Source organism: Salvia splendens, chromosome 8 (assembly GCF_004379255.2).
Source record: "Salvia splendens isolate huo1 chromosome 8, SspV2, whole genome shotgun sequence".
NCBI classification, from domain to species: Eukaryota; Viridiplantae; Streptophyta; class Magnoliopsida; order Lamiales; family Lamiaceae; genus Salvia; species Salvia splendens.
The window spans coordinates 22,068,726-22,081,694 of record NC_056039.1 but is presented as its reverse complement, the minus strand read 5'-3'; the positions used below and the strand labels follow the sequence as shown (position 1 = coordinate 22,081,694).

At 46.5% G+C, this 12,969-nt stretch overlaps 1 protein-coding gene across 1 annotated transcript; it reads left to right on the top strand.

The window, feature by feature from the left end:
- Nucleotides 1-2,712: 2,712 nt before the first annotated feature.
- Nucleotides 2,713-7,268, top strand: LOC121745914. Its single transcript, XM_042139857.1, has 6 exons — nucleotides 2,713-3,042; nucleotides 3,478-3,860; nucleotides 3,975-4,242; nucleotides 4,614-4,736; nucleotides 4,788-5,201; nucleotides 7,245-7,268. The coding sequence occupies exons 1-6, from the start codon at nucleotides 2,713-2,715 to the stop codon at nucleotides 7,266-7,268; spliced, it is 1,542 nt and encodes a 513-aa protein (XP_041995791.1).
- Nucleotides 7,269-12,969: the final 5,701 nt, after the last annotated feature.

The window sequence follows — 12,969 nt, the reverse complement described above, 5'->3', positions numbered from 1 at the left end:
TGAAGTCCAAATGGGTCGGACCATACACTGTTGTGAGTCTTCGTGCAAATGGAGCAGTAGAGATCCAGGGAAGTGCTCCAAACTCTACTCCATTTCTTGTCAATGGCCATAGGGTGAAGGTATTTAGGGATAATTCGGAGATGTGTGTAGTAGACGAAATGCCACTACGCGCACTCCCTGATATCACCTAATCGATCTGGGAAGTGAGTATTCTTAGAGAATTTCCTAGGTCCAGCATCCAAGAAGTTTTAACATGTCCTGACCTAGGGAATCTTGAGAACACTTGAACATAAAATGTAAATATTTAATCGCTTTCTTTAAAATCAAGAAAAACCCAAACAAATCAGAAAAAAATAATCTTCCAAAAATATTTTCAAAATACTAAACTCCTTAAGGAATGTTTTTGACACTGTCATACCCTAGACCCGGGGAGTCTGGCGTTTTAATTTTTTTAGTTTAATGTCTTTCTCTAAGTGTGATTTTGCAGAAGGAAGTTACTTGGGCAGGGAATTGAGAAGTAAAATTTTGGAGGGAGTTGGCACCGGTTCGGATTTCAAAAGACACCTTTATGGGAGGCGTACAGTCGCTGGCGTCATGCCTGCAACCCACCTGCAGAAACAGTCCTCGCCCATACTTATCGGATAATACCGTGTTCTTTTATTTTTACTTACTTACTCCCCCCTCCCACTTACTTACTCTCTCTCTACATCCCAAATTCTCTCTAGGTTTTCTTTTCTAACCCTAATCGAAGAAGTTTCCGTCCAAGGGGAGACCGAGGAAGCAATACCGGATGCATTCCCAGAGGAACATTTGTACTACGTAAAAAAAATTCCTCGACCTATCAGCTGGGAAGAGATTATGGTGTTAACAGGTCCAGGGGATGCCAAAAAAGGGAAATGTCATCAAAACGCTGAGCCATGGTTCGCAGACCTGGCAAATTACTTAGTCACTGGAGAGGTGCCCAGTTCGCAAGTAATTTCCCGAGCCCAGAAGATGAAATTGAAAAGCGAGGCCAAGTACTATTTCTGGGATGACCCGTATTTGTGGCGAATGGGAGCCGACCAAGTAATCCGGAGGTGTATTCTGGAGTGGGAACAGAGGGATGTGCTGAATCATTGCCATGCCCTAGCTTGTGGAGGTCACTTTGGACCTAGCTAGTGGCAGTGGATTATGTTTCGAAATGGATAGAAGCCAAGGCGACCACATCTTGCGAAGCTAAGGAGGTATCGAAGTTTCTTAGAGCTAATATCTTCAATCGGTACGGAGTGCCCAGAGCTATAATATCTGACAATGGGACGCATTTCCGCAACCGGACTATTGAAGCTTTGATGAGAAAGTATGGCGTCCACCACAGACTGTCTACACCTTATCATCCTCAATCTAACGGCCAGGCGGAAATATCCAACAGAGAGATAAAGGCGATACTGGAGAAGACGGTTAATCCGTCTAGAAAAGACTGGAGTAAGAGGCTTGGAGACGCACTATGGGCTTACCGGATGGCGTACAAGACGCCTATTTGGATGTCACCATATAGGCTTGTGTTCGGCAAAATGTGTCACTTGCCCGTGGGAGTAGAACACCGAGCATATTGGGCGGTCAAGGAGATAAACATGAGATCCGAATCTTGCGAGGAAGAGAGGAAATTGCAGCTGCAGGAGTTGGAGGAGCTAAGGCTGGAGTCATATGAATCGGCAATGTGGTACAAAGAAAAAACAAGACTTTGGCATGACAAGAACCTCCGAGTCAAGGAATTGCAAGTTGGGCAGAAAGTTCTCCTATTCCAATCCCGGCTCAAGTTGATGCCTGGTAAGCTGAAGTCCAAATGGGTCGGACCATACACTGTTGTGAGTCTTCGTGCAAATGGAGCAGTAGAGATCCAGGGAAGTGCTCCAAACTCTACTCCATTTCTTGTCAATGGCCATAGGGTGAAGGTATTTAGGGATAATTCGGAGATGTGTGTAGTAGACGAATGCCACTACGCGCACTCCCTGATATCACCTAATCGATCTGGGAAGTGAGTATTCTTAGAGAATTTCCTAGGTCCAGCATCCAAGAAGTTTTAACATGTCCTGACCTAGGGAATCTTGAGAACACTTGAACATAAAATGTAAATATTTAATCGCTTTCTTTAAAATCAAGAAAAACCCAAACAAATCAGAAAAAAATAATCTTCCAAAAATATTTTCAAAATACTAAACTCCTTAAGGAATGTTTTTGATACTGTCATACCCTAGACCCGGGGAGTCTGGCGTTTCAATTTTTTTAGTTTAATGTCTTTCTCTAAGTGTGATTTTGCAGAAGGAAGTTACTTGGGAAGGGAATTGAGAAGTAAAATTTTGGAGGGAGTTGGCACCGGTTCGGATTTCAAAAGACACCTTTATGGGAGGCGTACAGTCGCTGGCGTCATGCCTGCAACCCACCTGCAGAAACATTCCTCGCCCATACTTATCGGATAATACCGTGTTCTTTTATTTTTACTTACTTACTCCCCCCTCCCACTTACTTACTCTCTCTCTACATCCCAAATTCTCTCTAGGTTTTCTTTTCTAACCCTAATCGAAGAAGTTTCCGCCCAAGTCTTTGTCAAAAAGTTTTGCAGAATTCTCCATGGATAACAAGCAAAGTGCAGGGAACACCTCAGGATCCGCCGATTCAAGTGCGGCGGCGTTTATGGCAGACATGCTACAAAAATTTGGGGGACCAGAAAAGGCGATGGAGGCGTTTGCCATGTTCGCGGCTGTAATGGGGAAATCCGTACAACCCGCTTCAACATCCTCCGCACCACCACCAGAGACCGTTCAAGAAACTACCGCTGAGCCGGAGGCCGTCGCAGAACCCACTGCCGCCGTTTCAGAACCAACCGCTGCAGAAACTCGCGAAGACGAAGCAGATCTGGCCGCGGGGTTGGAGTTGTTGACCGTAAGTGCACCTAGGTTAGGATCTGCCACTGAGGGGGAAACCCCTGTTTTAGAGGATAGAGTGGTTGGTGTTTCTGAGGGGGAAACCCCTGTTACTAATAGCCGTGTTGAGGGGGAAACCCCTGTGTTGGAGGAGTTTGTTGAGGGGGAAACCCCTGTTGATGGAGATGAAATTCCAGAGGGCAACGAAGCCCTAGATGCTGAAAGAAATATGGAGGGGGAAACCCCAGAAGTGGTTGGGGGCGACGAAGCCCTAATTACTGAGGAAGATGTCAGAGAGGGGGAAACCCCTGAGAAGTCTGCGGGTACAGAAACCCACGTTGGAGAAGGTTCGGAGGGGATAGAGACCCCTGTTTATTTTGCAGGGGCAACCCCATTGTTGAACGAGGAAGGAGAAGCCCTCGGTGCTGAGAATGTCCAAGAACCCGTCGATGTCGGGTTGGAGTTGATAGTGGATCTGACTGATGTCCCCGAAGGGACCGATTCACCGGTTAACGCAAGGGAAGCGCGGAGACAGGCTCGTCGGAGTCTGCTTGATGAGATAGATGAAACCGTCCAGCAGAAGGAGGAAGAAATGCTGGGTCCAGAAGCCACAACACCTGAAAAGGCAGAATCTCCCAGACCGAGCAGAGGGGAGAGTGATGCAGAGGAACGCCGCCACGCGGCCGAGAAGAAAAGGAAGGGGAAACAAATTGTTCCTTCCAAGACCAAGAAGGCGAAAGGGAAATCCACTAAATTCCCACTTCCTCTACCTGCCAAAGTACCATACGCTGCAGAGCCAGAGGATTCTGCTGGGTCTAGTGAGTCTGAAGAAGAACAAGAAGAGGAGCTCAACTTTGAGCCAACTGAGATCGGGATTACAAGCAAGCTCCTGGACGAGATGAGAAAGTTTGACGACCCGAAACGCGCAACCATCCACAAGGAGAAGAGTGCCCAGGGCAAGTACGCTAAGTCTGGAAAAATGTACAGCTCATCGGAGCTCAAGCAGATCGCTTGCAATGATGAATTCCGAACTTATATCGACGCAATCGGCTTTGATTGGTTGCTCAAGCACAGCACCGCCGAAGTTCCAATCGACCTGGCAAGGGAATTCTTCTCCACCTTCCGATTTAAGTCCACCATCGATCTGAATGCTGACTCCATCAAATTCCGGCTCTTCTATGAAGAGCATGTGATGAGCATCCGTGAATGGACTCTAAGGATGGGACTGCTTACGCGCACAGAGGATGATGAGGGTTTGTGGAGCGAGAGAATGATTGGTCCGCCGAAGCTGACGCCGGGATTCAAGACGCAGAACGCATGGGAGTTTGTGGCTCACCCTAGGGTAGGTCAGTTCAAAACCAGCTGGTCGAAGGCCCACCATATTGAGAAAGGGTCCTGCGATTCGCCCAGACCTTCATTAGCTACAACCTGATGGGCACAGCTAACAACGCTCTGACGACCCCCGACTTGTACTTTACTTGGTGCATGGCCAAGGGAGTACGTGTTCACTTGGGCTATTGGTTAGCCCAAGCCTGCCATCAAGTGACAGCCAACCCTTCCCGACATCTTTACACATGCCACCTTCTAGGGGCTTACCTGCAACGCAACGTTATTATAAAAATCCACAAGTCCTGCAGAGAAGTGAAGATGTGTCTACCCCCGGAGGTGTTCAACGTGGACTATTTTTTCAATAAGGGGCTGCTCATTACACAGGGAAGGGACGTGTGCTTTTATGAGGTTGGTCAGTCGGAGGCGCAGACGAAGCAGGAGCCTGAGATGGTGGAGGCGAAGGATACCGCTGACATGGAAGCCGGAGCCAGGATAGAAGTAGAAGAAGTAAGGAAAGAGGTTGGATGGATGAGGTCAGAGATGAAAATGGTTTTGGAGGGGATTGTGGCCCTACGGGATAAAGGAAGGGACCGTGCTGAGGATGCAGAAGTCAGAAAGTTAGTTGAGGAAGTGAGAAGCGACGTAGAGAATGTGAGGAAGGAGGTAATCGGTGTACGAAAAAAAGTGACGGAGATACGGAGGAAAATGGGGAGAAGTAGAGAGGAGGTCGTAGCCCTGAAGGGGCGTATCACCGACCTACTGGCAGAATCGTCAAGGCGTTCCGACAGGATGGCGGAGGCCGTCGCAATGATGATGAAGATGACGAAGTGGCTTCAAGCGAAGTTCCCCGAGACACCGATGGGACTTTCTGCACCTAGCGGCGATTCCAAGACGCCAGGTCAAGGGAGTCTAGCTGTGCAGAAGCCGCCACAAGCCCAAAGGCCTCAGACCACCCCGTCTTCCTCCAGGCCTGTACTTTTGAGGAAAACCGTACCCCGACCCACAGAAGATCAGAAGGAGACGCCGGAGTCACCGGCAAGAAAGAATGTTAAAATGACCCAACAGACAGTGCCACCCAAGTCTGGCTCCCGCGGGGGCCAGAACCCGAATTGAATTTCCCCCAAAACCAAGTAACTTTTACTTTTCTGTCTTTTACTTTTCATTTTTCTTTCGCTTGTGTTTTTTATGTGCCAGCATGCATCGTTCTGTATATATGTGTTATACCTTCCTACACTTAGCCCAATTTTTGGTCTAAGTGTGAGAAGGGGTTGCTTTGTTTTGGTTTTGTATGTTGCGCTTTCTCCCACTTAGCCCGATGTTCGGTCTAAGTGTGAGAAGTTTTGTTTTGTTTGCGTTTGTGTCTGTTGTCTGCTGTTCTTACTTCCTTTTCCCCCCTTCACTAGGATAGCTTGGGGACAAGCTTGAGTGAAGTGGGAGGGGTGAGTAAGTATGGTGTTCGTATTCTTTCTGTTTTAAGAGTCTTTAGGATGTGTGTTTCGCATGAGCTAGTGAGATAATAAGGCAGGTTTCCCTTAGTGAGAACGATTGAAGAGAGAATGCATGTCAACTTTGACACCTTCTTCCTTAATAAACCAAAGGCGGTCTGAATGAAGTTGGGACGATGGAAAAAGCCCTAGATAACCCAGCTGTCCAGCCCTACTATAAGAGCGAGTTATAAGCCTAAACACTTTTTTTTGTGCAAACATGTAAATTGGGCTGCCACTTGATGGTTAGGGAGGAGAGTATGAAAAAAAGGAAATGGAGTCATAAGCTGGACGAAGTCCAGGAAATGGAGGTATAAGCTGGACGAAGTCCAGGAAATGGAGGTATAAGCTGGACGAAGTCCAGGGGAGAAATAAACTAAAAATTCGGAGGTATAAGCTGGACGAAGTCCATGGGGAAAAATATATATATAAAAGGGGGAATAGAAGAAAAAAAAAAGAAATCTAAGGGCAGGAAGCAATAGTAACCTGACCCAGAATTTAAAAGGAAAAGGGGACTGTAGAAAGGAGAAACTCTCATAACCCGAAGCATCAGTGGTGTGTCATTGACTTAAGAGTGAATCGATCCTAACATTCCCTGGTGAGGAATGAGTGATCGAGCGAACCTAACAGCTGGGGTGTCAATAGGCTATCTTGACGAACTGACGGACCGTTTAGGTAGAAGAGGGAAGAGGGAAGATTTGAAGACTGTAGACGATCGGATTGAACTTAAGCTTGTGGGGACGGTTGCCTAAAAGTCGAACCTAGTTCATGCTTGTTTGTGTTTTGATTCTTTGTGTTGTTTTCTTTTATAAGTCTGTTTTTTTTAGTTTGCCAGTTGTCTAGGTCCAGGAGTCTGTTTTTGTTTTTGTTTGTAGAGTCGTTCTTGGGGACCGTGCATTGAAATTCGCCTTATTTCTTTCTCTTGTCTTTCATACTTGAGGACAAGCATGGTTTAAGTGTGAGCAGTTTGATAAGGCTAATTTCATGCATCGGTCTAGGGGTTTTATTTCGTGAAATTACTGGGTCTAACGCATGTTTTAAGCCAGGTGTGTGAAGGTTTTCGCTAGATCCAGGAAAAGAAGAGGACGCTTGCATAGTCCTAGGAAACTGGTGAAAGAGCGGACATTATGAAAGAAATTGCTTGACGGAGGAAGCCTCGGAGTTGAAGGGTAGAATAGGGATTTCTACGAAGACTCTAGAAGGCTATGTCCGCATCTATAAAAGGAAGAAGCATGCAAGCTGGAGGGACCTTCTCGGTGGAGGCCTAACGAACAGCCTGTTGCTCAGTTCACTTTTCACATACTTGGTTCTAATTCGCGGAGGATCTCGGGTTCGCGTTGGGGTTCACTTTTAGCTTTCCGATAGTGTTTGTGGGTTGAAACACCGTCCTTCTCTGGGGCGAAGAAACAATTTATTTCTGCTTTCTTTTCGTTTCTGCTGAATTCACCGAGCTTCGCTGTTCGAAGCTCGGTCCTCTTTTGTTTCTGGATATTTTTCTACTTTTATGCAAGTTTCGTTTTCGCTTACGTAGATCGTGATGACTTTTGATGATTGATTGTGTTTACTTGAATTCTGGAGGTGGATTGTTGGAGTTGCTTGTTTTCGTGGTTATTTTCTGGATTATTGCAGGTTAATGGTGAGATCTGGAAGAATGGAGTTTGTTTGTGGATGAATCGGGGTTTTGTTTTGCTGATGTTGTGGAGTTGTTTGTGATTGTGGAATCTGGAGTTGATCGGAGCAGATCTGTGAGAATCGGAGTTATGGAGTTGATTTTGTTGGTTGTTGAGTTCGGATGGCTTGGATCCGGAGTGGATTAAGCGTCTGAAGTAATTATGAGCAGGAGTGTTTTAATTTTATGCCTAGCTTACGTGTTTTCATTTCATTTCGCCTAGTTTACGTAGATCTGATGTATTTCCGATTCATAGCAAGTTTCCGGAGTCCAAATCTTTATATTCTGTTTGAATTTAGGAGTGTGCTCTGTTTTCTTCATCTGCGAGTTTAGTTTAGTTGCGAAGGTGCATGTCGTAGTTAGCTGGAGCATGGGTTGGTTATCTGCAGCTTTTTACCGTACTTGCTATTTTTGGAAATATGGTCCCCACTGTTAATTGCTTACTGTTTAGCTAGATTAGGTAGTCGTTTACTTAGTCTAGGGGATAATTGGGTCTGTCGGTATTGATGTTTGACTCCAGTAAGTTTTTTGTGTCCTAGGTCTAGCGTTTACATTTCTTGCCTAGATCTAGTGGTAGTTTAAATCTCAACCCCTTTGTGTGGCAGCAGCCGTTTGTTTCCATAGTCTCTTAGCACTACTTTGCGAATCCATCTCTGTGGGATCGACCCCACTTCCCTATACTAATTCATAGTATTCGGGTTGAGGGATTTATTTTTGAAGAGGAGTCGAGTGTGTCCAACGACAAAAACACTGTAGTTCTCTAGAGTTCCTGGACTCAGTGATCCAACGGATTTAAGGAGCGTTGTGTCTGGACCGAGCTTTGCATTAATTCTCATATGTGCACACTCGCTTACTCCTGAGTCTAGTCATTCGACATTAGAGTCGAGCGATTACACCCCACTTCAGAAGGCAAGAGTCGAAAGAGTCTCCTTAGACCGTGAAGTCATCCATGAATATCTCTATGCAGTCCTCAATCAAATCGGAGAATATGCTCATCATACATCATTGAAACGTACCTGGAGCGTTACATAGGCTGAAAGGCATGCGCATGTATGCATAGGTTCCGAATGGGCAAGTGAAAGTGGTCTTATCCTGGTCTTTAGGATCCACGTAAATTTGGAAGTATCCGCTTGTACCCATCTAGAAAGCAAAAGTACTTCTTCCCAGCCAATCTCTCCAACATTTGGTCGATGAAAGGCAAAGGGAAATGGTCCTTCCTCGTTGCATTATTCAGCTTTCGGTAATCGATGCACATTCGCCAACCCGTGACTAGCCTCGTTGGGATCAGCTCATTCCTCTCATTTTGAACGACTTGGATTCCCGACTTCTTTGGGACCATGTGGATCGGGCTGACCCACTCGCTGTCCGGCACTGAATAGATAATCCCTAGCGACAACAATTTCAAGATCTCCTTCAATATTTCTTCTCGCATGTTGGGGTTTACCTTTCTTTGGGCATCTCGATGTGCCTTTGCTCTCTCTTCCAGCCTAATGTGGTGCATGCAGACGTCGGGGCTTATTCCCACTAAATCTGTAAGGCTCCATCCAATTGCCTTCTTGTTCTTGCTCAGCACAGTCAGTAGCCTCGCCTCTTGTTCCTTTGTAAGGCTGCTGCTGATGATCACTGGATATGAGCTCTCCTCTCCGAGGAAGGCATACTTCAAATTCGATGGCAATTTCTTCAGCTCAACTTGGGGTGGAAGTGTGTCTTCGGTTAGAGGGGTTTTTTTCAGCTTCTCCTTCTTTTTCTAATTCTCCCCCTGGGGGTTCCTCTATACTGACTAGTAGCTTAGCCCCTGCGGCTCCAATAAATTTTGATTTCTGGCAGAAGTCCTTAATTGCTCCCTCTATCTCTTCATCGGTCAACCCTTGGCTACTGATCAGATCACACCATGCAACGGCTTCTACGTCAGCTTGCTCATACACATCCAAAGCTTGGAGTTTCTCCTGCAATAGTTCGGTCTCAAGAAAATCTTGGACTAAGGGGTCAATCACATCAACATAGCATACATTTTCAGAATCAATAGGCTTCTTCATGGCCTCATTGATATCAAAAGTAAACTTCTCCCCATGAAAATCAATGCAAATTGTTCCCTCAGCCGTGTCTACTATTGTCTTGGCCGTCCTAAAAAATGGCCTTCCTAACAATATGCCACTAGATTCCCTAGCCTCGGACTCACTCATTTTGATCACATAAAAGTCAGCAGGGGTAGGTAAAATCATGCACTCTAACCAACACATTTTCTAAAACACCCTCAGGACTTATGCATGACCTATCAACCAGTTGGATCAACACCCTAGTACTCGACAATCTAACTCCCTTCAATCGGTTATAGATTGACAAAGGCATGACATTAATAGAAGCTCCAAGATCACACATTGCATGCTCGACTTTCACATCTCCTATAGTTATATGCAAAGTGAATATACCTGGATCGGCCCTCTTGGGCGGTAGCTTCTCCTGCACAATTGCAGACGCGATCCCTTCTACCATAATCTTCCCATCCTCTTGGACTTTCCCGGCTATGAATTCCTTAATGAATTTCCCAAGTGGGGTTAGCTTCACGGCTTGGAGGAATGGTATGGTGACATCCAATTTCCCAAAAATCGACAAGTAGGCCACTCGGTTCTCCTTCTTTCTTTTTGTAACAAAGCTGAAAGGGAATGGTTTCTTCCCCTTTTTCTCCTCTACCGGTCCCTCAGCAACCTTCTTGGAATCTTCCTTGGGCAAATTCTGGGTGTGACCCTCCGTTCTGGATTCTACCTCTTGATAGGGTTCCTTCCTAACCAGTACGTTCTCGGGTTCACCTCCTCCACATGGCGTCTCCCCCAAGAAAAATGGGTCCTGCGTACGAGGCATGGATCTCTTAAGCCCTTCCACTGAGATGGTGTCACCCCCTATCTTCGTTTCCACTCGGCTCTCCACTTAGTTGTTTCGGTCGAGGTCCATCATAAGTAGTTCCTGACCTCAATGTAACCTTACTCACATTCGCCTTTTCGGGTATTTGGACTGTAGACGGGAGTTTCCCTACATTTCCTCTTATTTCACCCATCAAGCTGGCCAGTTGGGCTATCTGCCTATTCATCATATCCATGTTCGCTTTATGTTCCTTCTGGGCATTTTGCATCCCCTGCACTACTTCGTTGTGGGATTGCAACTCGCACTTGATACCTTGCTGCAACGCGAGCAATTCTCCCATCATGTCCTCCATGGACCTCCTCGACCTGTTAGGATATTGGGACTGATTTGGTCCTTGGTGATGGTTATACTGGGAATTTTGGTTGGGCTGGAAATTTTGGAAGTTTTGCTGGTTCTGGTTAGGTGGGTATTGGTTATGTTGGCCTGGAGGGTTATACTGGTTATACTGGAATTGATTCTGATTTTGGTTTTGGAACTGATTTTGGTTCTGATGGTGTTGGGGTGCTTGGTTCGGCTGATTTTGGTAATTTTGGAAGTTTCTCTGGTGGGGTGGTACATAAACAGGGTTTTGGTTCTGGTTTTGTGGGTGTTGGTTTTGGGATTGTTGGTTCCTTCCTGACCAGTTGAACTGGTGGTCCGGGTTTGCTGGTCCACGGTTGGGGTTTTGGTTCGGGTGGGGGTTATATTGGTTCTGACCTTGACCTTGGTTTTGATTTTGGTTCCCATCTCCCGATCGAAAATATGGGTGATCCCTCCATGGTGCGTCCCGTTGTCTCCCCTGGATCCAATTCCCATTTGAGTTAAAATACCCGACAGCATTAGCCTGCTCCATACTGACCACGTCGTTTGGCTGATCATGGCTCGGTCCTTGGTTTCCCTGTTCTGCACCATTGTAGTTCCCAACTGGGGAAGTCGGCGGTGTATTCTTCTCGATTGTACTCAGGAGTGACTTCTTCAGCTCATCCATCTTCAAATCCATCTTCTGTTCAAGTTTCTGCTCCTGGTCAGTAGATGAGGCACTTGCAACCCTTTCTCGGTTGTATCCATCCCTTGAATGGTCATACTCCTTCTTCGCACTCAGTAGCTTCCTTAGGAACCTCTTTGCTTCGCTGACCCGTAGCTGGGTGAAGCTTCCTCCCGACGACGAATTGGCCAGGTCCCTTGGTTGTTATGTTCATCCCCTCATAGAAGGTATGATGTATCTCAATGTCCGCCATGCGATGATTGGGACATGCATCTAAAAGGCCCATATACCCTCGCCCAATAATCGCTCAAGGCGTTCATCGTACCCTTGCCTCACACTAGTTATTTCCCTCTTCAGCGCGCTTGTCTTGGATGACGGGAAAAACTCACGTAGGAACACTGACTTGAAATCGGCCCAACTCTCAATGGAGTCGGGGGGCAGGCGCATGAACCAAGTGTTTGCCTTCCCTTTCAAAACGACGGCAAAGCCTTTAATCTGTAATCATCCTCGGTCGCCCCTGCTGGCCTCCTCTGCGCCCTACAAATCTTACAAAACTCATGAAGGAACTCGTAAGGCCCTCTGTAACTCTTCCCGCAGTATGTAGGCAGAATTGCGATCACATGAGGCTTCACATCACAGGCAATTTGCCCTGGGGTCACAACTATGGCTTGAGGTAGTTCTCCTCCCTTGGTATGTGCGTTCAGCATCCCGATCTCAGGATCTTCTTCTCCTTGAGCGGCCATCCTTCTTGGGTTTCCCTCTATCCTTGGTATCTCTTCCGGTATTGGTCCTTCTAAGGTGTATTGCTCCTCGTCACTACTCGACCTAAGTCAGACAAAGCCGTCGACAAGCCGGATCGAGTGGTTACGAGTATAGATCCTCGCTGAAGTATCTTCGGCCTCCACTGGTCACGAGCCGAGCTGCTTCTCATAAACTGAAATAAAAAGAAAGAGAAAAAGTTATCCACAATATATACGCCAAAGTATCACGCACAATAGCTACTAATAACGCCATCCATCCCCGGCTACGACGTCATTTGAAAGAGCAGGTTTGAGTAGGTGTCGTTCAAACAAGGATGTATCCTACTGATCATGATGAAACAATCCCCTGCTAAGCCTAAACCTGGTATCAATAATTCATCAACCCTCTTCTACTGGGTAGTATAGTGAAGGTAGGGGTCGAATTCCACAGAGATGGTGACGGTTGGAGTGATTGCGGTGATATTCTGGAAAGGTTTGGTTAGCTACCACGCTTTGGGTTGAGACTTATCTAGACTGGAATTTAAGGTGGTACTCTACTGACTAGGAGGTGGGGGAAAGGTGTTGGACAGGCGGCTGTGTACGTGGAAAGTGGGGAACATGGTTTTGACGTTCTAACATCCTTATTATGTTTCATCTGTATTTCTGTCTGGGATGTTAGCAGCTGCGTCTGAGCCTCGGTACTCAGGGCTATTCTTTCAGTATTTAGGGCTATCCTCTCAACCAGCCCCTCATTCTAGCTCTCCACTCACCCAGTTCTCCTACGAGCTCCACAAGACTGGCTTGTCCAGTTGACACTTCAGGTGCAGCGGATGTAGAAGGTACAACAGCTTCATCTTGTGCGTGTAGAGTGTAGGTGGCTATCTCAGTTGGTGCTCTAGTCTCTGTCTCTTCTTAGCCACAACCACCTGCTTCTTCTTATTTATCTACTTAATAGATTCCACCG

Bases quoted from the DNA above. Each gene is read 5' to 3' on its own strand.
- LOC121745914 (XM_042139857.1), top strand. From the start codon at position 2,713: ATGGAGGCGTTTGCCATGTTCGCGGCTGTAATGGGGAAATCCGTACAA. The intron at 3,861-3,974 runs GTACGCTAAGTC...GCTCAAGCACAG, and splicing joins GAGAAGAGTGCCCAGGGCAA to CACCGCCGAAGTTCCAATCG. The intron at 5,202-7,244 runs GTACTTTTGAGG...TCGCTTACGTAG, and splicing joins CCCCGTCTTCCTCCAGGCCT to ATCGTGATGACTTTTGATGA.